A 25,489-nucleotide genomic window follows, 5' to 3' on the forward strand; every position below is an offset into this window, starting at 1 on the left:
AAGAACTCAAAGCCAATTGCAAAATGTTTTTTGTGTTGCCATTCTAGTGGCAGACACCCAGGTCTGTCTGCAGTCAGCTCCAGGCAGGTCCAGAGAGCCCGTGATGAAGATGAAGCAATAGTATTCATATTGCCAGTGAGACACTCAGCGCCCCAGTTTGCCTTTGATGGGGGAGGAGAGAGGAAGCCACAGGGAAGTGTAGGTGGGTGAATGCAGCGAGGGTCTATGGCTTGGAAATCTATTTGGCTGCAATTTGAAAATAAGCCCTTGTGGGGACAACATTTGGGTCCCACTAGTTACTATCTCAATGTGCCCTGCAGCATCCAGCAGCATGGTAGGTGTGTTCCAGGTGGACACGCCAGGTGTGTTCAGCAGCAGGGAAGCACTTATGGGGAAGAGTGGGTGCAGTAGGGGATTGTGGCTTGGAGTCTGTCCCCGTTTGTTGCCAGCAAATTGTTTCCTTTCTCGTACATGGCTCACAGAGGGTCCTGTGGTGAGCCAGGCATATACCACAGAGTGGAAGCATAATTGGACTCTACCCTTTGTCAGCGTGGATTGAGAAGGAAGCGTGAAGTGTAATTCCTTAAAGCAAGGGTGAAAAGAGTCAGTACAAAGTCCTTTCATCAGCACCCCTGATATTTATCCCCTTCCCTTCTCCTTTTCTTTTTGGCAACCAAAAATGCGTGGGGAAGAGCAACCTCCCACCCTTCTCCATGGGAAGGGCTCACCAAAGGTTGCTTGACTGAAGTTGAAGATGTGTGAAAGGCCTAAGTCTGATCACTGGCTGTGTTCCCAGGCTTCCTTCCATCTGTTGATAAGCAATGTAGGTGGGAGGATATGCCATATTTGATAGAAAGCTCTAAAGCAAAGACTTGCCTATAAAGATCCCTGAGGTATCTCTGATCACTCTGACCTGTCACCACCATCATATTCATTCTTTGTCTCCCCCTCTCTCTTTTTTCTGGCAATTTTGCTGTGAGAAAAATCTATTTGAATGTACAAAGGGGCATTATTCAAGATGGATGCTAGTGTCTTTTTGAAGTGAAGAGCTCAACATCAGCAGGTATTGCTGAAGAAGAGGCTCATCCTGGCAACTCTTAACTCCTCCACCAAATCCTTCGGGATATCACAAAGGAACCTTCCTCCCCCCATACGCTGGAAACTGAAGTACCAATTTCCTACAGGCAAAGTTCATACTTGCATATTGCTAAACATTTTGAACCCACTGGGTTTCTCGCCTGGAGAGTTCTGACAGTGCATGCTGGATTTCAGAGAGAATGGGATTTTTTTTGTTATTGAGGAAGTGGGACCAGTGTGCTTCATTGTCTCAACTGACAACAAGTCCTGACTGCAGCTTTTCTTTCCTACTTAGGATGTGTCATTGAAAGTTCTGATATTACCCTCACTGGGAGCCGTGATGGGAGACAAAGAACTACTACACCAGCCTGTGTTGTGTCGCACTACAGTAAAAAGCTGGTGTGAATACTCCAACAATGTTTATGATGTGGAGATCCATGGCTGCAAGTTCTACCTGCCAGTTGATTTCCACTGTGAATGGCACATTTTGATATTTTCTGAATACTTCTTCAGTCTCCTTCATACACATCCTCTTTCGGCTGAGTACATACATTCCAGTACCACTTCAGAAGAACATGGCTCATGAAAATACCTCTCAGAAAGCCATGCCTGGGGCTAGAAGTGAGGAGGTAAATGTCAGAAACATTGCCAAAGGCACCTAATCTTCCCTGGGAGGTTGGCTGCAAATATTCAATAGAGGTCACCAAACGGTATAGGACACAATGGTTTTTGCTCAGTATTCTTGTGTGCAGAAACCTTCAGAGAGGGGAAATGTTCCCAGCCACTGCCCCAGAAAATACTGGTGTTCTGACAGTAGAGAGAGAGAAATGGCAAGGGACGGGATATGGAGTTTTGTCAGGCTCTGGTATGAAATTCCATTCTTTTCTGGCCTGGTAATACACAGCACATGGGTCGTTTCCTAGTATAGACAACACCTGCTGCTAATATTACCTGTTTGATTTACTTGAAGACTTACAATGAAAATACACCAAATCTAAAATTCTAAATATATAATCAGAGTTTAATAACATCATTGATTTATTTTCTGGATTATGAATTACACCCTCCCCCCTCCCCCCCTTCCCCTTCATCTCTGTCCCAAAACTTGTTGACCTGTCAGAACTAAAATAAACAAAACAACCAGAAAAGATCGGTTATAGGAGAAAGGATTAACCTGATGGACACATGGCCTAATCTACTGTGGGAGAAGGCAAAATACCAGACTCCTGTGGTTAGACCAGTGGTTCAGTCCAGAACTTCCAGTTCTTCTTTTCTGGTTGCCCTAGAGCATTCATTTGAGTGGTTTGTGGCACAGTTATATTTGCAGAGCACTCAGAGTGTTAACAGTGCTACAACAGTATCAATACTAGATAATGATTTTGGCAAACTATCATTTGCCGATCAGTGGAACAAGGGACAGACCAGTTCGGAGAAAATACGAACCAACTTTCAACCCGGAACACAAAAATCAGAACCTTTAAGAAGAGATTTGAAAAAAGTTCCATTAACTTCTTTTTGGTTTGTTTTCAGCTTAATTTCCCTGCAGAGCCACCCTTCAGGTTTCCTTGTTCCAGGTGGGGAGGGAGGGAAAAGTACCGAGATAACCACCAAAGAGATTAGCTGCCCTCATCAGCTGTCAAGCTCCCCCACCCCAAGCCCTTAGGAAATACCAGAAATTAGCATAAGCTTTCCCAGGTCCAGGATTTCTAAACCAAAGTAGCATTGGAGAAGTCTCTTAATGTCAAAGTGATGGTCCAACCTGAGCGGCCAACTTGATGGTTCACCCCACTACTATCAAGACAGTGTAGTGCCTTGAGGCCCAAGCTCCACAGAGAGATGCTGGTACAGAGAGTTTATATGCAAAAAGGAATTGGGGGTGTTCCCATCAAAACATGAAACCCTGCTGGCAAGGCTTGAAGTGACGTTCCGGCGTCTTCCATTCATGAAGATAAAGGTGACAGGGCAATACAGGGGGCCTCAGGGGAACACAACACACATGGGTTTCTCTCTCTCTTTCTCTCTCTCTCTTTTTTTTTTCTCATTCATACGGCCTCGACCTGCGTAAACCGCTTCCAAAACGCAGCCTGAAAAGTCATAGAAAACAAACAGAACAGAAACAAACTTCCCCTCCCTCCCACCCCACAACCTGAATATTCACGAGAAGAGAAACACCAATTTATACAAAAACGCAATAAAAAAGAAATATTTACAAATGAAAGGAACGCCTTCTTGGTGGCCGCTGTCAGAGGTGTCTGACAAGCTGCCATGTGTTCTGGATTGCAGATCGCTCTGTTAATTTGTTTGGTTTTTTTTTTTCTTTTTTCTTTCCCTATTTGTTCTTGTAATAAGAGAAGAGGGAAAGAGTAAGAAGTTCCCTTACCTCAAAGACTAAGGGGTGGCATCACAAAGACTCTCCCCTTCTTCCCTCCTTAATTTCCTCAGTGAAATATAAGAAAATATTCCCCTCACCAACCCTGCCCACCCTCTCCTCACACTCTTCGACTTTACAAGTAAATCCCACCCTCCCCAGCATAAAAAATAAATAAATTAAATAGGTAAATAAAGAAAAGGCCTTCTCTTGGCTTAAAAAGAGAAAGATAAGATAAAATCAACCATGGTGTGGTGAGGAATGTGAGAGAGGTGGCTTTCAGCTCCAAGAAATGTGGCTCATAAAGACAGGGCTGCCATCTCCCTTCAATCTCCAGCAGTCTCCCCCTGCTCTCAGCACAGGACTCTCTTAACTCTTCCTTCCCCTGGTGAGCCATGGTGATTGAGACACTGGGACAGACCCAGAATAAGCAGTAGAGATTTTGCCATATCTCTCAGGAGGGAGAGGTCAGTCCGCACCCCCACCTCAAGAGAAAGATGACATATGAAAGGGGTGTTCAACTTCTCACTCCTACCATTGCTCCTTTTCCTTTAGTTTAAGTTGCATCTAAAATGATACAATGGAAAGAAAAAACACTCTTATCGATACTAAGTGCACCGGGAAAGCTGTCACTACAACTGCAGGGATGGGAAACCCTAGGCTATTCCAGCTTTGCACCTGTGCTAGTATCTGTCTCTTGCACACAGAGGCACACACACATGTACACACACATCTCAGCTTTGCATGTCCTCTCTTCAGCCTTTAGCACAAGCTTCTGTGCTTTCTGGCATTTATTCAAGCACACCCCTTCCCAGGAAGACAAGCTGTGTACTTCCTCTGTACATTCAATAGTAAATATACATATGTATTTCCCAAGGGTGCGTACACCCTCCTCCCATTTCCACATGTGCAAGGAGGCATTGAAACAGTCCACCAGCACCACTGCCACCACACACACTCTTCTATGAAATTTCTTTTTTCCTCTCTAGCACCATGCCAGCATTGGCAGCGGGCACCCTATTCTTTTTGTTCCAACCTGTTGGCCAAGGGTAGGGAGAGCAGAAGGATGAAATCCCTTTTTTTCCCTCCCCTCCTCACTGAAAGAACATGACCAAAATGGGCTTGGTGTCCCCTGAAGTGACAGTGAAAAAACTCCCCACCTTTCCCTATTCTTAAGCTCTGTTCCACTGTGTTTGTACTCCAGACACCTTATAGGATCGTGGGTTTATTTTGCTTTCTTCATAGACATTTCAAGTATAAGTTATCGTATATACTCGCATATAGCCAAACCCATACTATATACTGCTCCCACCCTTGAAGTATGTCACAGCTAGTGAGCAGTTCACAGCTAATGAACTAACCCTGTTCCCCTTTCCCCAAATTCTTCTCATTTCAGTGCAAACCAGCATCTTTTGTCAGAGTTTGGAAAACCAACCCTGGAATCAGAAAGGCTAGTGATCAGCTTTCCCAAACTCAGACTCCACTGCCTATCTATCTCTCCCACTGGTCTGCCACAGATTCAATGGCTGTAATAGCCACAGTGAAACCACTAGCCTGACCTGCAGACAAGCCTTCTCTCCCTCCCTCCACAGCCCCCCAGCAGACAATTCAAAATTCTAGCATAAAATTTCTCAGCATATACGCAAATATATATATATATATATATTTCAGCCCTAAACCCCCATAGTCTTCACAAAATAATGTAACAAGAACCTCAATATAGCTAACATATAAGTGCATCATCAAGTCAGTCGTGTTATTCCCCCTTCACTTTCTCAATGTCTTAAATACTACTCTTTTGTAGGCAGTTTTAGGAAGAGTTGGCTGAGCAAGCATATTTTCCTGCATGTCCATTACACTGCTTCTGCTGCCTCCTCCTGACACACACACGCGCGTGTGCGTCTACATGCCTTTCTCTGCTGGGAGCCAGCAGAAGTGAAACACTACAGTCACTGCTGCTCCTCCTCAGCCCATCCCTTCCCTGCCTTTTTCTCTGCTTTCTGAAATCACAAGCAAGGATATCCAACTCCAACATCACTGTAAAGTGCAATGGCCAGGAATGGAGAGGAGGAGAATGGGAGGAGTGAGAACATGGAAAAAGAGATAAAACGGGAGGGTTGAGAAAGGGGAGGAAGAAGAGGGGACACCGAAGAGGGGACACCAAAGAGGTGGCACTTGTCGCCAGTGCTGCACTACCCAGAACTCCAGTACCCCACAAACTAAGGACGACTCAGAAGAGTAGCTGATGGGATTGATCCCACCCCACCCTCCCATGCCCCACATACACCCCCAGTCCCTCCCCACGCTCTTCCCCTCTCACTCAAACATCAGACTCAATACTGGAGAGTTTCTCATAAACATGCCCGTTGCTGGAGCCATTGAAAGCCCTGGGGTTTTTGTTGTTAGGCACACAGGGGTTGGACTGGTTCCCTATACAGATGTCCTTCTGGAAACGGGCTGGCACAGCCCCATGAAGGGCTGAGACCACCGGCTTGTTGGTGGTGACAATGGCTCGGAAGTCTGGCCTGGCTTTGGGCCCTCCTGCCACCACAGGCTGCCTGAAGAAATAAGATTTGCTGCCGTGGAGCAAGCATTGGTCATCCCCAAAAGTGGGGATGAAAGGGTTTTGGGTGACCCGGTCGGGGTAGAGCGACTTGCTGAGCATGTAGCCCCCACTGCTGCCGGGGTTGTTGTGGTGGTGGTAGCTGGTGGCGGGCACTGAGGACTTGTTGTTGGCAAAGGTGGTCTCACTAGCTGGCATCTCAAACATGTGGGCATAGGGGCTCCCCTCCAAAAACCGGCCCTTGTCCTTGAGGCTGACGCTGCGGGGGGCCAAGGCTGAGTCATCCTTCTGCAGGTCCACAAAGGTGTCATAGGAATGCTGCCGGCGGAGCTTGTTGCGGTTCTTCTTCTGCACCTTGGAAGCAGAATTGGAAGGGCTCTGAGGATATTTGGAGGAAGAGGTGGCACTAGTGGCCACGGGCACAGGGGCAGGTGGCTGGTCCAGCTCTTGGAGTGAGTTGTCCTCACTGATGTCATACAGGTTGCCCGCTTTCTTGCAAGCCTCACAGCGGATGCAGGCCTGGCGGGTGGAATTCTGACCCACCACTGATGGCGTGTAGTTGTGCAGCTTAGAAGGGCAACTGCGGCAGAAATTAGCCCCGGTCCGGTCCTCCCAGTCTAGATTGGTCAGGTTCTTCTCCCACGGCGCTGGGACCCCACTCACAACACCATGCTTGTGCTCATTGCTTCCGCCAAACTCGCCCGAGCTGTGCTTGTGGTGGGCCCTGTTGGTGCAGGATCCACCCCCTCCTCCTCCTGTGTCCCGCTTAAACTCATCTCCCCGCTCTTTGTAGATATCCGTCAGGTCCACATGTTCCCAGTGCGGCGAGTTCTCTTTGGCCCGAAACTGGTCTAGGTAGAAGTCCCGTAGCCCCTCCTTGTCCCTGAAGTAGCGCTTGTGGTCAGGTGAGCGGGGCGGGCGCCGGCGGTAGGCCAGCTCTATCTCATCAAACTCCCGCCGGGACTTGGCAGAGGCTGGGCGCTTCTTCAGGCTGTCCTTGTACTGCTGCTTCCGTCGCTTGGCCGCATTGCCCTCGATGTTGCCGTAGGTGACTGTGTGAGTGGAAATGTCTGAAACATCTGAGCGAATCAGGTCATCATGGGTCCCACTGCCCCCGTAGCGATCACTCTTGAAGGAGAACTTGCCATAGAGGTCACCCAGCTGGCTGTGCTTGGCAGGAGGTAACCCCAGGTCCAAGGGCTTCTTCCCAACAGACCGTGACTGGGCATTGAAGGGCGGGTTGTCACAGTCATAGAGCCCGTCGATGGAGCTGGTGCTGCCGATGCTATGGGGGCGGTGGTGGTGGTGGTAGTGGTCCTGATACACATTGCTGTCCTTCAGCTGGAGGTTGCCAAAGGTCCTTTCCACCTCGCTAATATAGTCACTGAAGAGATTCTCCTCGCAGGGGGGGTTGTTGTAGGACTTACAGTCTGAATGGGTGAAGCTGCGGCGGTGCTCAGAGATATCATAGACTGACGACTCGCGGCGGATAAAGTCTAGGGCACTCTGTGGTGAGCCATTGACCCCTGACAGGTTGGCCATGTTCTTGGCTGTCCGAAGCAGGCGGAGAATGTTGGAATGGGTGTTGTTCATAGTCGCTGTGGGGGAGTTCATTGCTGACTGGCGTTCTTCGATGGCCACGCCGTGGATGCAGCTGTAGATACCCTGAAATGAGAGAAACCAGGAAGGTGAGTGGTCCCGCAAAGAATACACAAAAGGGGACCTGGACTGGGAAGCACCCTGTGCAGTAAGAGCATGTTCCTATAGGACAGTAAGGCCTGTCAGCCTTCCATCATTGAAACACAATCAAATCAAATGAAATCAGATCTGCTCTTGATATTCTAACCTTTTTTCTTGCCTCTCACATTTTTTCCTTTCCTTCCATTCCTCTTCCTCTGCTTTGCTTCATGTCATATATGTAGGATGCAGGAATACCTGCCTGCATCCATTAAGAGTTAGTCAAATCTAGTAGGTGTAACACAGAATTGCAAATGGGGACAATAATATCTTTGGAAACAAAAGCATCAAGACAAACAATTCTGTGTGGATAAGAGGCAAAAAGTCTGGTTTGGCCCTTGAAATTCATCTGGACATCAGTGAATCAACGAGACAGGAGCTATCTTAAAAAGCGAACAGCTTCATTTGTCATAAACTTAGCTACATTAATCACCAGTACAGATTAGAAAAGGAAATAGAGAAAGAGTAGGGCTGTCTAATTCATATTTAGGCCTTTTGCATCTCATGAACTGAGGTACAACAGAATTTTTAATTGCATTCTGTTAAATTCAACAGTGATAACAGGCTCCAAACTGAGATCCCTGAAAGTCCTCTATTCAACATCAAATCAGACAGCAGAAGTTCCCAGTTCCCCCATATGCTCCACAAGCTCATTTCAGCCATGACACAGACTGTTTGCAAGGGCTACCCCTAAGAAGAGAAGGGGCTCCTTTATTCCCTGGCCTGTTAAATGGCGTCTGATGATTAATGTCAATTGTGAAATGGACACCATCACACCATGTTACCATGGTTTCTCATCAGCTAGCAGATGATTAACACTTTTCAGATTTTTCATCAACCTGGTCCAGGTCTAACAGGTAACCACAGAATGAAAGAATCTGTACTTAGCTAAGGATTACCAAATACAAGTCCCCATCTTATCTCCAGACTAAACCACATTAGAAACTAACAGTATAGAAGAGAGGCTCTGCCCCTGCATTCAAAAGGCTTTGTCATTTCTCCTCAATATGTTATGCAGCAATTATATATTCCTTGCACAATGAAAGTAAATTGTTACATCAGACACTGACCTAAAAAATGCCAAGATTTGACCTTACTTCAGAATGGATCAGGAGAAAGGACCACTGTCTTGAAAGAAGGAAAAAAAGCCCTGAATAGGATACTGCTAACAACACCGATAGGAGAAAGATGACTCAGAAATGGCTGGAATCTGCTTTAAATGTAAATGTTATACGCTAAGGCAGATTTGCATAAGGCAATTGTTAAGTTTATGTGGTCATCCTCTCTCGAAGGATGTCTGTACAGTTTAGGGTATGGCATTTGGTTAAGGACTTCTGACTGTTAATGATGGCACACTTCTAGTTAACAAAAGGTCAGCTGAAAAGCTGCAATATAGAGGACAACGTAAAACTCTTGAATTTCTAATCCTGTTATCCACCATTACTTGAACCCAAATTTGGGGGGGGTCCCCAAATTTGGCCTCCTCACAACTCCCTTCAGAGGAGCAGACAGTAACAATTAGCTTCTCTTTACACTGCATTTTCATTTCCATGACTATAATCCAAGAGAGACCAGAAATGTCACAGAAAAACTAAACACAGTTTTGCAACATTAATGGTGCAAAGATGACAGCCTTTATCCTGCAGACTGTCACCCTATGCCACCTGTGTGTTAGACAGTCTTGGTGGATTTCCCCATCTCCAGTATCTAGGACTGTCTGAATAAAGCCTCTGTTCTTTCCTGGCAGTTAATGATACTCACCCTGCTGATGGAGAAGACCACACCAGGCTTGCCAGAGCAGACACCCATGAAGCAGTGGCGGAATTGCCAGTAGAAGAGGTGCTCACAGATGAAGGTGATGAGACTGAGGGCCATGGCTGCTCCCAGCATGTAGAAGACACCCGCCATGTTATCTATATCCAGCTGGCTGCTCATAACCTCATTCTTCTCATTGTGACAAATGCCAGTGAGCCAGAGAGCTTCCAGCTCCTCCATCTCCCCTAGAAAGACAGATAGAAGGAAAGAAGCAGGTTAGATAGTCCTACAACAGCTAAAGAGCTCAAACTGGGGGTGATTGAAAGCAAGAAGCTGATCTGTGGTAATTTCCATGTCCATTTTTCACATCTGTAACATCCATAAAATATCCTGACTGCCCGTCTGATGGGGGCAAGTGCAATTTGTCACAAGAAGGTCAACAGGATTTTTCCACAGTCAGATACTAGCCATAAAAAGCTGTAACACAGGACACAGCTATTACATTTGTTAACTGTCTACAATGAGATCCTGAAACAGTTGTCCACCAGATGACCGAAGATCTGGCTTCACAAACTTCCACTTTCATTAGGTCAATGAAGGGAAAAATTAGTGCCTGATACTGGTAGACAAAAATGAATCACTTTGAAATGAAAACATTGTATGTTTCCAATTCAATTAAAAATGTTTATTTTTTTTTTTTAAATCAAATTTGTTTCTATCATATCCACAGCTCATTAAAGCTAGGTGCAATGTACCCAAAAATATTTGTGCATTTTTACCTGTTTTTCTTCCCCTCCATTTTGTCCAAATTCAACACTTCCATGCCCTTTGACCAATCAAATATAGTAGCAATTTGTATCAGCTAGGAGCAAATGTTCTGCAGTCTAATTTCATACACCACTTACTCCCATTATGGTATTTTCATGAGGGGTGAGAGAGAGATAAACACTCATACACATGCACATATATTGAGGAATTCAGAACAAACTCATTTTGCAGGTTGGCAAATTTTTTCATGCTGTTAGGAAAGTTAGTTTTTCACATTTTCAATCTTCTCTCCAGTGACAAGGAGGAAAAATTCCATATATACATGTGGTGCCATAACAGAGTCTTTGAAGCTTTATGGAGAACTTTCATCTTTTTCTGAAATAATACATATTAGGCTGTTTAGGCAACAGAACACCCTATCTGCCAAGTAGCCAATTTGCTGAAGTATATCCAAGTTATGTTCTTTCCATATTTATAATACCGTACGTTATTTTCAGAGTTCAGAAAAAAAGGAATATTTATGAATAAAATAACATGTGAATTTTATTCATTCAAAAAAGTAAATTAAGAGATGAACTAGGTAACTATAATGTTCCAATTTAAAACTCACTCCAAAATATGCTCCTGAGTCTCAAGTTCTTCCTTGCTTTTGTTATTTTTTGAGGTTTTGGAAATTCTGAGTTAACTCTTTCATTCAGAAATATTTATCCTTTAATTTTGTAAACTGCATGGATTGATCCTGTCTAGAACTATAAAGTATGAAATAACCATAGACAGTATGGTTAGTGGGTTTGGTCATGACAAAACCACAAAGGTAGTAAAAAGTTCACAACAGAAATCTTGTTTTTACAAGACATTCTTCACATAAGGTATTTTTTCAAACATACATCTGAGTTTGTTCTATGAAAACTTTAGTGCTTTTGACATTGCTTTTGATGATACCGCTACCCTGCATCAACATAAAAGAAGTGATATCCTCACATTTTTGGTGCAATGCCTCTAAACAAACCTTTCTAGTAATTTCATGGTTTCAACTCAAATCTGAAGCACCAGAGCTAGAAACTTCCATTTCTTACATGCAAAATTTGGTATTTCTTAGGAAAATTCGAACTCTTCTTTCTCTTGTCACTTACCATCTCCAAAAAGCTGTAGAATGGCAAGATCAACCTGCCGCTTCCAGCCTGAGTCCTTTTGGATGGCAATGCCATAGCCAGTGGAGGCAAACACTTTCCCACTTCCAATTGTCACCAGTTTGCAGCCTTCATCTCTGCCAGCCATGTAGTTTAACACTGCTGCATCATAAATGAAAGCATCCAACTTCCTGCACAGATGCAAGAAACAAGAGAAAAAACCAGAAAACATAGAATCTGTATGAATTCAAAGGTGTTCTCAGGTAATTAAGGCTGAAATTAACATCTTTCAGATGGATTACAATAGCTTACATAGAATCATGGAAAGGTTTGGGTAGGAAGGAACCTTAAAGATCATCTAGTTCCAAACCCCATGATGTGGGCAGAGACACCTCTCACTAGACCACGTTGCTCCATCCAACTTGGTCTCAAACACTTACAGGGATGGGGCATAACTTCACCACCTTACAGTAAAAAGACTCACCACTGTCACATGAGAGAATTTTTTCCTAATACCTAATTTAAACCTACTCTCTTTCACTTTGAAACCCTTCCCCCTTGTCCCGTCACTACATGTTCTTCTCCATCTTTCTTGTAGGCTTCCTTCAGGTACTGGAAGGCCACAATTAGGTTACCCCAAAGACTTCTCTTTTCCAGGCTGAACAATCCCAATTCTCTCAGCCTTTCCTCATAGCAGAGGTGCTCCACTCCTCTAATCATCTTGGTGGCCCTGCTGGACTTGCTCCAAAAGGTTGATGTCTCCTGCCTGTGATGCAGACCCCAGAGCTGGATGCAGCACTGCAGGTGGGGTCTCTCAAGAGCAGAGAGGACAGAACCCTCTCCCCCGACCTGCTGCCCAGGCTGCTTTTGGTGCAGCCCAGGATACACTTGGCTTTCTGGGCTGTGAGCTCACATTGCCGGGTCATGTCCAGCCTCTCATCCACCAGCACCCCTAAGTACTTCTCTGCAGGGCTGCTCTCAATCTGTTCATCCTCCAGCCTGGATACTGGGGGTTGCCCCAACCTTGGTGCAGCAACTTGCACTTGATCTTGTTGAACATCATGAGATACCTGTGGGCCCATTTCTCAAGCTTGTCCAGGTCCCTCTGGATTACATTCAGGTCTGTCATCTTCAACTTCACCAGAGTTAACTAAAATCTGAGTCCAGAACCTGTTTACAGGTGGAAGTTGGATTATAAATGAGGATTGCCTATTTCTTTCTGACTTTTTGGTAATCATAATTTCTGATCTGAAGGAAAACTTGGAATGAAAATATACTGCAAGATAAAGATGAATGAAGAGGAGGTCAAGGGGATCTATATTCCTATGAATAGCTTATATTTCTGTACTGCCTTTAATCTCAAAAGAATCTAAAAAGCCTTATAAAATGTATCAATATTATATAGCAAAGTAGGGGTTGAAATAAGGAAAATATTATCTCCAATTCAAACTGCTGGCATGCCTTAGCTGAGCAAAATGTCTTTTTTTCAAATCAAATACAGTCAGGACATTATGTTTAACCCCTCGGTTACTGTGAAAAGCACTACTGGATCTTTACCAATGTCAAGTGGCCACGATAGCAGCTTCATGGTCTACCATGCTGAGTAGCTCTTTGTTAAAAAATGCTTAGCTGAAAACCACAACAAAAATTCTGTTTCAATGCAGAGAAATCCCCATTATGGACTATGCTGGGTAGACAGCACAACAGACTGATGAGAGCTTTCTCTCACTGCAACAAATTGATTTGGATATGGGGGGCAGTCTCAGAGTGCTGCATCTTCCACATATCCAGAGACAGCTGATGAGTAAATCCTCCCACTAGATCTGAAATGAAACACATTCTGATAAAAGACCAAAGACCTTCCGCTTGCACATTCTCAAATGCATACTATCTTTACAATCCACCTCCTGCACATATATTTCCAGTATAGTGATTATCTCAGTTCAAGTGCTTATCTGTGAGGAAGTCTGTCCAAGGGTGGATATGAAGCCAGGATGACATCTACCACAAGTGATGAGCTCTATTTCATCCATATATTTCCAGGACAGAGCATATTTATTTCCTGGACGATGACTATCCTGGCAAATGTACCTTCCTAGGATGACATCCAGTGATGGTACAACCATTTCTAATGGGCTGCATGCCTCTGAACCTGGCAAACACATTTAGCAATATTCAGTCAATCTAGTAATTAAATTGGCTGAACATTTTCATTGTGCTTTGGAATGAACTTTCTCATAAGACTGCAACATGAGTGTAAGCAAAAATGTTTTTCTCACTGGGGCTGGGCTCTGAGAACCAAAATGGTCAGCTCTGGGAGGAGGTCTTTAACCTACAAATGACAAAGGCTTGCAAAATGTCATTTTGAGTTAGTTCCTTTGCAGATTCACTGCTATTAAAATAGGATGAGCTATTCTAGCACGCTTTTTGCTAATGATTTTTCCTATGTTTCCCAAATTACCTAAGGAAATGCTTACATTTTTTTATACTTCCTTATTATTCAAATAACATTTTGTTTAGTCCTTGATACTAAAATATTCCAGAGTAGGCTACTTCCAAACTCTTTGCTTCAAGTGCACCTTCCATTATACTGTATTAGCTGGTGATACACTGGGGTGGGATTAGTCTGACAAGGATTGTTTCAGTTTTCTGATTAGCATAATCTTTTATACACAGAAGGAGGGAAAACAAAGGAATTTCCAGATGACAATATAAATGCTCTGAAAAAAACTTTGTCCACAGAGATCTGTGAGCTTTTCCTGTGTATGTATAAAACCCCATCAGCATGAAACATCTTGATGAAGCAAGGTCTTTGGGACTAATACACACATGGTTAATGTACAAGGATACAGTAGATCCTATTTTTTTTCTTTTATAGTCTTACAAACACAGCAAAACCAGAAACTCTTAAACAGATGTCGTCAATAGAAAAAAATGGCAGAAAGAACAACAGAGTTACTCTCCTGTGCTATGTATGGTCTTCCTATGCTTTTAACCATGGAAAGATAATACAGGCTCATTTTTCAAACCTCACCAAAAAAAAATAATTCCAGACAAGCATGCCAAAGAGTCAGGTTCCTGTCAGAGTAAACATGCAAGAAGAAAGCCTCACCCAGTCTTCAGTGAGAACAGTGCATCATCCACCCCCCTCTGATTGAACTTCACCATGTAGCTGTGCATTTCAGGGTAGTTGTTGCGAATGTTCCTCTCTGTGCTGCCATTAGGAACCGTCCCAAAGCGGAAAGGAGGCGAGAAGTCATTTGGTTTCTGAAACTGAAGAGACAGAAAAAGAACATTTCTCACAATCTTTCAGATTGAAGCAGTCACCTGGCTGGGAGAACATACTCTCCCTGGAAGGTAGTTCTGATTTTATTTCATTATCAGGTAGAAAACATTGTTGAGAAGTTATTATATTTCACTGTTTTCAAACACAAACATCTCCTGTTAATACCTAAGAACCAAGAAGTAAATCTGAGCAAGCTGTTCTTTTTGCCCACTCTGGATCAAGTGCATGAAATAGCCAGTGATCAAAGATTAAACAGGAGTTTAAATAAAAGGAAAAAGGAAAGGGAAAATGTAACAGTGCCTTTGGAGCACAGTCAAGGAAAGATTTTCAATAAAATCTATGTGCTTTTTATCCACAAACTGTAATTTAGTTCTTAAGAAGTATCTTTTTCAGCTCTGTGGATGCCTTTGCACTTCTTGGTTCTGACTGAAGTAGAAAAATAATTAAAGAGGAAAGATGCCTCTCAGCACACTTCCCACCCGCTCCACCAAATGAATGATCAGTTTTCAAAGTTTTGGGCAAATGTTCCAAATGAAATGCTATTAATGGATGCAAGTCATTATTAACATTTGATGCCCAGAACATTACTGGCAGAATACTCCAAAGCTTTTGCTGCTCACAAGAAATACATTTATCATAACATTCCCCCATGGCTGCAAGGTTGTGAGATTTTATATGCCACTAGCTTAACTTAAGTCATAATCAATGCTCTCTGGGATTTTATGAGCAGTAAAATTTAGACTGTCAATTATCAAGTCTGCTTAAAACCCCTAGAACCAGCAGACAGGAAGGAACACAGAACTATAAGCCAGGAACTGAATAGGTAGTACAAGAAAGAGATGAAAAAGTAGGTTAGATGGAAGAAAGCCTCCTCCTGTCTGGATATATCAAGCACTAGCTTACCTGGTGTTATTTCTCAACTCCCAACTGTGACTGTATATTTGTATGATCCTGAGAAGCACACAACAACATGCTAATAGTCAGACCAAACTCATTTAACAGCCAGAGTTAACCTGGTACATGAATATATGCCATCATGTACTGCCACCTTCTACACTGGAAATACAGCTGCAATGTACAACTATAGCTTAAAACACATACAGATGAGCCTTGTTCTTGAGTACTGCTTAAAGCCATTTTGGAACCTGGTCAACTCAACTAAGGAGGCCAAAGCCCCTAAAGCAGTGTATCTCATTCACAACACCTCAGCCATGAGGACAACCAGGAGCTGTGTCTGTGAATAGGTGAATACACTGTTCTTCTGTTTCCTTGTACCAGTCAACTCATCTGGCTGTGCAAGGAATTATCTCTCCAGTTTGGATGGTAAGATGAACTAACTTGTAAGTGCACATGAGTGTGTGAGAGAGAACGCATGTCGTACTGCTTTAAGCCAACAGAAAACATCAGGGCTGTTATTTGGAACTCAGGTTGGTACATCACCAAAAAAACAGAGGTTTCACATATAATAAAACAGACAGTAAAGTGGCTCTTAGAACCCTGTCACACCCTCTAGAGATGAAGACAAACTCACAGCTATCAAAGACTGTAATGAAAGCAAACTTTGATGGGAGAAAAATCACTCCAGCTTGCTAAAATTATTTTTTTCTACCAAGCTGATTAAAGCAGCAGCCTAGGGGACCCATCACAAGGAGGGCACTGCCCATACCAGATGCAAAGAAACACACTCTCTCCCTTGACATGCTAAACCAGGTGTTTGTAGAGTGGGCAACTTGCTTTCCCAGAGGCTGCAGAACGCAGCCTTGAAGGCAAACAGGACATTCCCATTCCCATAGAGCCCTCCACAGAGTAAAGTCAACACGACTTTACAGTCAAGCATCAGGCAGGCCTGACCAACATTGGTGGGACTGAGCTTTGGCATGTCTTTTGAAACAGCAGCAGCTATGAGAGCCTCTGTCTGAGCCCAGAAACTGTTAAAGAGAAGAGGCCTCATCCAGTGTCCATTTTATACTTCTACCTTCGATTCCCAGTGAAAGTATCTCTACTTTTGTCTGCTTCCATCATGGTATCTGCTGGAGTAAGAAGGATTATAGCCAGGCAGGGCTGTGATAAGGGAAACAATCCCACCCTTGAACTATCCTTTGACCCCTCTGGTTAAGGGCCCATTACAGCAGCCAGAAGTGAAAGGCTCCACTTTTAATTTTTAACCTTCTGGGCAATCAATAAATAAATGAAAATATTTCTCTTGAAGGAAATTACTGTTTCTGGCAACTGGAAAAGCACATTTCTAGAGAAGGAAGCCAGGTTGATGGTTTCTACAAATCCACATACTATTCATTCACTCATCAATCCTTACCCTCTGCTCATTCCTCAGTCAGAATAGATCATTAAATGCAAATCATTCTCTGCACACCAACATGCACACACACTTCAACCATGGCCTGGTGGACAGCAAGTCAGGAAACTATGAAAAGATCCATATGGGCCCACACCAGAGAATTTTAGCTTGAATGCCTAAGAGGAACATAGATACCCAGCTAACCTGACTCCATGGACACAGTCCATGGAGCCAGAGATAAGCAGATACTTTGAGAAGTAATAGTATGGTACACGCATGAGTCTTTCTGGTAGGAAAATCACCATGTTTGTTGCTTGGCAGTAGGTGGGCACAGCTCAGTCCAGGGATGGAGAAATCTCCAAAGAACTCTCCAGACTCAAAAACTGTTGCATCTTTCTGAACTATCTGCTGCCCCACACTGCTCATATTAAAGGGGCAAAAACACATGCAAACCCTTCAAGAAAATTCATGGAACAGATGGGGAAGGAGTGTGTAGCATCACAGTGGAGGAGTGTGTGGAGGAACTGGAGAAGATCCATAAGGAATAAAGTTTATTGACACATTGGCAAAGAGTTCAGTAAGGAATGCCACCTGTTTGGTTTCTTCCAAGGACTCGGACAGTGGGCCTGGATCATAAGTATCAGCCCCAGGAAAGCAAACTGGTCTATAAGGAGTCTGCAACACGAGGCAGGAGCTGAGACACAGGGGTCAGTACATGGAGGAAGCCTGTGCAGAGATAATCTCAATGCTACAGTAAATATTGACAAAGGAATTAACCATGGATATTTACGGAAAGGGTCAGAATGTAGATTAGTGGGAGAACTGTCCCATTATTTCATGTAAGTATTTCTCCTGTCAGAGTCCTAAGTCAAAACTACTCTACCCCATCTGCAAAGAGGAATCCTGTGATGATAACAAGGGAAGGGAAGGTGCACCAGTTGCTGACCAAACCCAGCTGTACAGGGTCCACACTTGTAGGAGCCCCATCTCACACTCGCATGCAGCAGGAGTCCTGCTGCCCCAGCTCTACCTACCTCAAGGGATGACTGCCTGTGAGGGAACCCGCAGGGCTCAGCCAGTCCTGCACCCAAAGAGCCCCAGGCAGAGATGTACCCCATTTGCATCCTCCCACTCATGGGACACCATTTGTGAGATGCTCCACTTGTACCCAAGGTGATGTGACACACTCACCCATGAAAGAAATCCCACTTGCTTCACAGCTATTGTGGGCGAGGCGGATGCTGGAGATGGGGGTGGAAAGCAGATAACAAACATGTCTGAAGGGCTGGGGTAGCTCTAGGACATGAGATGTCTGTGTTCAGAGCCCAGCAGCTGCCAGCCTCTTCAACCCTTCACTCCACAAACTGAAATCAAGGAGCATTAAGTGCAAAGCAGACTCTGGCTTTGGAAAAGTAACCTCTCAGTCAGAGAGCAGAAATCTTCCTGCTCTGGAGAGCGATAAACACACAGGCTGGGGGCTGTTAGCACATTCAGGGGGGAGAGATCCTTTCCCAATCCCCTCCACATCTCACCATGAGAGCTGTCGACAGTAGCAGTGAGAGCGAGTTTAAGTGACTTGTCTGGCAGAGCTGTTTCATTAGCAATTTGGAGCCATGCCGTGCAGAAAGCAGCATTGTTCTCAGATGTTCGAATATCAATCTGCATAATGAAACAGGTGACAGGAGCTCTTCCCATTCATGCAGCCTCAGTTGGAGGGGATTCAGATATGAGGGGAAGGGGTTATGTCTAATTGGCCACAATTAATTCGATGAGAATTTTTTTTTCCATTATATTGTCTATCACCAAATGGTTCCTACAGAAAAGCACATCTGCACTTATTTATCTGCCTGATGTAGGCCCTGTTTACACTGTAAAGTGTTTGCCAATAGCATCAAAAGCAGTTTCCCAAATTCAGCAAGCTCTCACAACAAAAAGGCTCTTTTTTATCAGTCAATCTACTTTTACATTGCTTTAAAAAAAAATCCCCTGCTGGAATACCTAATGAGCTGGCAAAATTTGGTGCAAGTGTGTGTGTGTGAATGTGTTAGTGCCTTACACAGCTTCTCTGGGAGGGCTCCTCACACATTGTAAGGCCCAGATCCCCAGTTTAAGTTTTCTACTACAGGAAGCTCCAGAGCTCTGACCCATTAAAATAAGGTCCACAGATTCAGTTCCTCTTCTAGCTGCAAGTCCAAAAGACCTTAAGCCGATGTTAGATACTCTGGGTTTAGTTAATTTGCCCAAATATAAGTGCCAAGCTGAGATGCCAAGGGAATTTTACCCTGGGAGCAGGTCTCTCATAGTCTCTGTGTCAGAACTGATAGCCACCTGAGGGTAGGTTGGATACTCCAGTACACCTAAATTGGCTCTAGACACCTACACTGGCACAAATTATTCCAGCCACTGAGCCATTTGGCCCTCAGGACAGTTTCTCCCACCAGAAGTACAGGGAACCAACTGCTGCGGTTAGCAAAGAGCCTGAAGTGCTCACCACTCCCCTGAACTTGCGCATCAGGGCATCAGTCACAACCTTCTGCTCAGGCATCTATAAGCAGAACTCTGCTTGCCCTTTTGGCACCTGTAAAACCAGCAGACATCTGTTGTGGCACAGGCCAAATACCTTTCAAAAAAGATTGCATTATTAGTAAGTTGCAACATAAGATTTAGTGACATCAGGCCAGAAAAGCTAAGTCCATGCTCAAATGCATAATTTCAGCAGAACTTTTCTGAATTGCCCGAACATCCTTGATTGTCTCCTCTTGCTCTGGTTCAGCTGCATGTCTCTGTGGTCAGTTTGCACCTTTCTTCATTGCCTGAGAATCCAGCCAGGCTATTTGCACAAGAGATTCATTCAGAACTTGTTAAAAATTAAAGAGTAGGCCACTGGTTTCCAGGTCTAACCCTGAGGTAGCCCTATGCCTACACTTGAGTCTTGACAGACTAAGCATGTCTACAGCAGCATGTCTTGCCCTAGCTGCCTTGCTTCTGTATCCTTTGTTTCAGCCAGGAAATTATCTCCTTCACAACTAATGGATGACTTTCAAAAAGAAGAGGCTTGTCCTTTTCATATTCCCAAAATATATAATTTTTGGCCCCAAGCTGCACCACAGTGCCACAGAATCACAAATATAGATTTGGCCCTAAGAAGATGTCTCTTCTACCTCACTCCAGTGAGTCTCTCCTGGACATCACCATTCCTGACAGCTGCTGTGGAAGATGGCTGGTACTGGAGACTCCTCCATTCCCTGGACAATCCCCACCAGAGCTTTACTAATGGAAAGTTCTTCCAAGTGTCTCAACTAAAGCCTCCCTACTGCAATACAACTACAATATTTTCTGTTATCTTATCAATGGACAGGGAAATCCAAATAGTTTCTTCTTCTCTGAAGGTGCATTTTATGTTTTTCAGTACCATTAATCTGTTTCTTCTCTGTGTTCTTTCACTGCAGCTAAAGAAGCTGTTTTCTCAGTCTTTCTTTGCAAGTTGTATCATGTGGACCTGTAACCTGCTGTCCTTTGGCTGTATCCTGTAGGTCTTTCCTTGACTTACCTTTTGTTGGTGAACATGCTCTCCACCATACCAAGAACAATCTGATCAAGACCTAAAGACATTAAGAGAACATTACACTAAAAAAGCTTGCATCAAGGCAATAAAAACAATGCTAGCGAGAGTTAATGCTCATTATTACTCAGTGCCTTTCTATATTATATAATTTTCCCTCTGTCCTTCATTTGCAGATTGCGAGTTCTTCAAAGCTATAACTCTGCCCTGATCTGCATTCAGGTAGTGACCAGTTTGTTTCTGGAATATCAAGCATCACTATCAGCACCATCTTCAGGGCTTTTACTGTATTCTTTTCTTTACGCAGCTTGATTGTGCACATAGACACACTCACAAACTCATGCCTCCGTTACCTGTCCTGCTAGACAAAGTGCTCTACAGATTCCCAGCATGGAACCTGCAACCTGTTAGTGGTATGGCACTGTAGGGCACTATTAAACTGACAAAACTGCATCCCAGCTAGGAGTGTGCCAGCCCAACAGCATAGGCAGAAAATCATACTACAAACTTAAATCATAGAACTGGTACAAATCTGTGAGGAGAGCAGACTAAAGAGACTGTGCTGCTCATTCTCTATTACTAATGAATCTCTTGTACAGATACTTCTCAAGATTCATTCCTAAAGCATTCCTCTCCCTTCTGCACAGTCACATACTTTTGACATCACAGACATTTTTTATTTCCAAGGTGGAACTCACAGTCATTTCTAAGTGACTACAAGTTTTCAGATCATCCTTTTACCCTAGCTCTTGTTTCTTCCTTCCTGCATTCCCTCACAGTAACACCTTCTACCTCCTCAGCAGTGGCTAGGACTACTCACAGCACCTCTTAAGGGCAGAGGAGCAGGCAATTCCCAAGTGTCAGAAGTCAAGCAGGCAAGGCAGAAGGCCTTGGTTAAGCAGTGATCTTCTCTTGGAAATAAGGCAAAAAAGGAAGGTGTATGCACAGTGGAAGCAAGGTCAAGTGACATGGGAAGAATCCAGAGATTCTCCTTGCTGCTGTATGGAGAAAATTCATCTGGCCAAAGCTCAGCTGGAGTAAAAGCAGGTCAGAAATGTGGGGGACAACAGAAAGTTTTTCAAATACATTAATGGCAACAGGCAGGATAGCAATATCATTGGCTTGTTACAGGATGAGGATGGTCACCTCACAAACAGGGACAGGGACAAGGCAGGGGTGTTTTATGCTTTCTTTGCCTCTGTCTTCAACACAGATAAGGGTGTCTCAGTGCCCTGAGCTGGAGGACCATGACTGTGAGAATGATCAACTCCCAGTTGACCCTGAAATTGCGTGGGATCTGCTGCTCCAGCTGGATCCCTACAAATCTATAAGGCCTGATGAGATTCATCAAAGAATTCTCAAAGAGCTGGCTGATGTCATCACAAAACCTCTCTTGATGATTTTTGAGCGGTCTTGGGAACCCAGAGAGGTCACAGCTGCCTGGAAGCTGGTGAACGTTGTCCCAGTTTTCAAGAAGGGCAAGAAGCAGGATCCCCAAAACCACAGGCCAGTCAGTCTCACTTCAGTGCCTCGCTAATTTATGGAGAAGATTATTCTGGAAGGTATTGAAAAAACACCTGAAAGACAACACAGTCATTGGTCACAGCCAGCACGGCTTCATGGGATGAAAGTCCTGCTTATCAAACCTGATTTCCTTTTATGACAAGCTAACCCACCTTATTGATCAAGGGAAGACAAATCTTTTTGGATTTCAGTAAAGCTTTCAATACTGTCTCTCACAGAAACCTTCTGGACAAAATGTCCAGCACACAGCTAGATAAACACATCATGCCATGGGTGAGCAACTGGCTCACGGATCAAGCTCAGAGGGTGATAATGAATCGGGTAACATCAGACTGGCAACCTGCCATTAGTGGGGTTCCACAGGGCTCCATCTTAGGCCCTGGGCTCTTTAATGTCTTCATTAATGACTTGGACACGGGACTGGAAGGGATACTAAGCAAGTTTGCAGAAGACACAAAATTCGGAGGAGCTGTTGACTCCCTCAAAGGCAGGGAGGACCTGCAGAGACACCTCAATAAATTAGAGGACTGGGCAATCACCAACCATATGAAGTTCATCAAGGGGAAGTGCCGGATTCTGCATCTGGGATGGAGCAATCCTGGATGTACATACAGACTGGGGAATGAGATGCTGGAAAGCAGTGTCATGGAAAAGGAGCTGGGGGTCCTGGTCGATGGGAAGTTGAATATGAGTCAGCAGTGCCCGGGCAGCCAGGAGGGCCAGTCGTGTCCTGGGGAGTATCAGGTACTGCATTGCCAGCCAGTCAAGGGAGGGGATTGTCCCACTCTGCTCTGCACTGATGCAGCCTCACCTTAAACATTATGTGCAGTTTTGGGCATTGCAATATAAGGAAAATATTAAGCTATTAGAGAGCGTCTAAAGGAGGTCAACAAAGATGGTGAAGGGCCTCGAGGGGAAGCTGTATGAGAAGCATCTGAGGTTACTTGGTCTGTTCAGCCTGGAGAAATGGAGACTGAGGGAAGATCTCAGCACAGTCCCCAACTTCCTTGTGGGCGGAAGAGGAGGGGTAGACACTGATCTCTTCTCTGTGGTGACCAGTGACAGGACCTGAATGAATGGCATGAAGCTGTGTCAGAGAGGGTTTAGGTCAGATATTAGAAAGAGGTTCTTCACCTAGAGGGTGGTTGGGCACTGGAACAGGCTCCCCAGGGTAGTGGTCACAGCAGCAAGCCCACCAGACTTCCAGAAGCATTTGGAAATGATGTGACTCTTGGGGATGGTCCTATGCAGGCCTAAGGGTTGGACTCGATGATCTTTGTGGGTCCCTGCCAATTTGGCATATTCTGTGATTCTGTGAATCCAGTTGCCACATCAACTCTTCCTGATTGTGGGCCCAGTTGCAGAAATCAACCCTAAGACTGCAATGGCAAAACCCCAGTGTCTTGTCTTCAGCAGTCAAACAATACGTGCCTTGATTTATAAACAAAAAAAAGGGAAATTAAAAAAAAAATGAGAGAATGAACAGCACCAAATCCAATATGTCAGTTTTTGGAGGGCATAAAATTACCCTGTGCTCCATCAGACTGACTTTGTGGTTTATCCTATTATTCAACACCCAGTGATGTTTCAAATTCTCTGTCTTGCTTTGCGTAGTGCTTTCACCCATGAATTGTTATAGATAAGTCCGAGAAAGGAGTTATCAGTTAGTGCAGCTGACTGCAGCAAAATTGGCAAGGGATTAGATTAAAGTAACTTTTAAAGGAAGATGTAGTGTCGGTCAGACCCATAAACAAGAAAGAAAAATATCCATGAACATCTGTTGGCGAAATAGGGACACGTGGGTCAAGGAAGGGAATAGAGCAACCTAGTGACAATGCAGAGGTGAGGGAGGGCAGGTGAAAGTAAAAGAAAGGAGTTCAAATATAGCAACTTTAAAAATAGTTGTCCTTGCAAAATAACTGAGATGAAAGCAGAGATCCAATTGGTGGAAGAAGTCTCCATCACATGCAGTTATTGCCAGAACAATGCACACAGTAGCATTGTGCAGCCTCTTTGCAAGCTGTATTGCTATGCAGAGACCTGCTCTGTGCGGCTTCTGCACAGAGCAGAAGACTGAAACCTTGGGCAGTGCAGCATCACCACAAACAGATGACACCTCAGAGGTCCCATGTCTTCCACAGACTCACCTGTGTGTGCATGCTGGCACCAGACTGCCTTTCTCCTGACCCAGGCATTAAGGATATACCAGGCCTGAGGGGCTTCACTATCAGACCACCACATACAGACAGAGTCCACTCACCATCAGCAAACCAGGTGTCTTCTGGATTTGCGAAGTGTGTGAGCATTATACAGGCTCTGCACAGTTTCTCTACACAGAAGGTAATAACAATGCTTTAAAATTTTCTCAGGACACATTTGGCAGTATATAGGCTTCAAGTCAGTCATACCGTTAGGTATCCTGCACACTTGACCAGAAAACATCTGTAGTGGAATCACTACAGCTTCACCAGTCAGAGACAAAAGCTCCTTGCACAATATTAGTATGTGTGATATCAGACAACCACAGTCACATCTGTTGCAATGAAGTGGGCTATGAAATCCTAGCTACAGTACACTTAACTTTTGCTTGCATGCATGTAGAGGATGGAGATCATCTGTTTATCCCAGCATTAAATCATGCCATGTATTTAATCTTTGAAAGTCAGCTTCCTTGGAAAATAAACACAAAGGGACAAACGGCCTGAATAATGCCAGGAAACACAAAACAGAAATTAGTGAGGCAGAAAGATGTCAGTTACTACACTCATGTTAATATCATTAGAAGTGTAGATGTTCATTCCGAGGGAAAAAATTAACTGATGAAAAAGACCTTGAGAGGAGAGGTGGCAGCTAAGTACAGAGGAATTTGAAATCTATTTTGTTTGCACATGAGACAGCTGGTTAATAAATTATGAAACACGCTGAGAAATTTAGAGGATGTTGTTTGGTGGGGGAGCAATTCCATTTTTCCCCCATTTTCACTAGCAAAGGAAGGTCAGATCCTCTTGCTTCTGAGTACTAATAGTAGCCAACCTACTGTTATGTGGGTACTAACCACTGGGCAGTAGGGTGAAATCCTGCACAAGTCTGGCAAACCTCCCAAAGACTGCACAGGGGCCAGAATTTTCATCCAAGTAATTAGAAAAGCTTAATCATCACATTAGTGCAATTTCTTAAGCACCTCTGTAAGGCAGGGAGGCAAAGCAAAAAAGCAGGGCATTAGGGTAAGGGCAGCTGGAGCATTCCAGCACCTTCCCAGAGGCAGGAGATAATGCCTTCCTTTAGCCTTCTGATGAAAGCTGCCTCCCACCTGCAAGTGGAAGACAGAGGAATGAAAGCTGTATCACTTCCTTGGTGCTGAATCAGGTACACCTGAAGCAAACAAGTCTACTGGGCCACGAGTAGACTTAGGGGAAGTTGAGT

General features: G+C 44.2%; 1 protein-coding gene across 6 annotated transcripts in view; it reads right to left on the minus strand.

Moving 5' to 3' along the window:
• Positions 1 to 5,738: 5,738 nt before the first annotated feature.
• The window catches only part of GRIN2B (glutamate ionotropic receptor NMDA type subunit 2B), a 211,857-nt gene continuing 192,106 nt past the window's right edge, over positions 5,739 to 25,489 (minus strand). For all 6 annotated transcript variants that reach the window (XM_032689029.1, XM_032689031.1, XM_032689030.1 and 3 more), the window contains 4 exons: positions 14,511 to 14,671; positions 11,402 to 11,589; positions 9,507 to 9,745; positions 5,739 to 7,673 (listed from right to left, as the gene is read on the minus strand). In XM_032689029.1, the coding sequence (XP_032544920.1) occupies positions 5,766 to 7,673; positions 9,507 to 9,745; positions 11,402 to 11,589; positions 14,511 to 14,671 (2,496 nt within the window). In that variant the 3' untranslated portion in view covers positions 5,739 to 5,765. The remainder of the gene's footprint in view (positions 7,674 to 9,506; positions 9,746 to 11,401; positions 11,590 to 14,510; positions 14,672 to 25,489) is intronic.

This window comes from Chiroxiphia lanceolata, chromosome 5, assembly GCF_009829145.1.
Source record: "Chiroxiphia lanceolata isolate bChiLan1 chromosome 5, bChiLan1.pri, whole genome shotgun sequence".
Classification (NCBI taxonomy): Eukaryota; Metazoa; Chordata; class Aves; order Passeriformes; family Pipridae; genus Chiroxiphia; species Chiroxiphia lanceolata.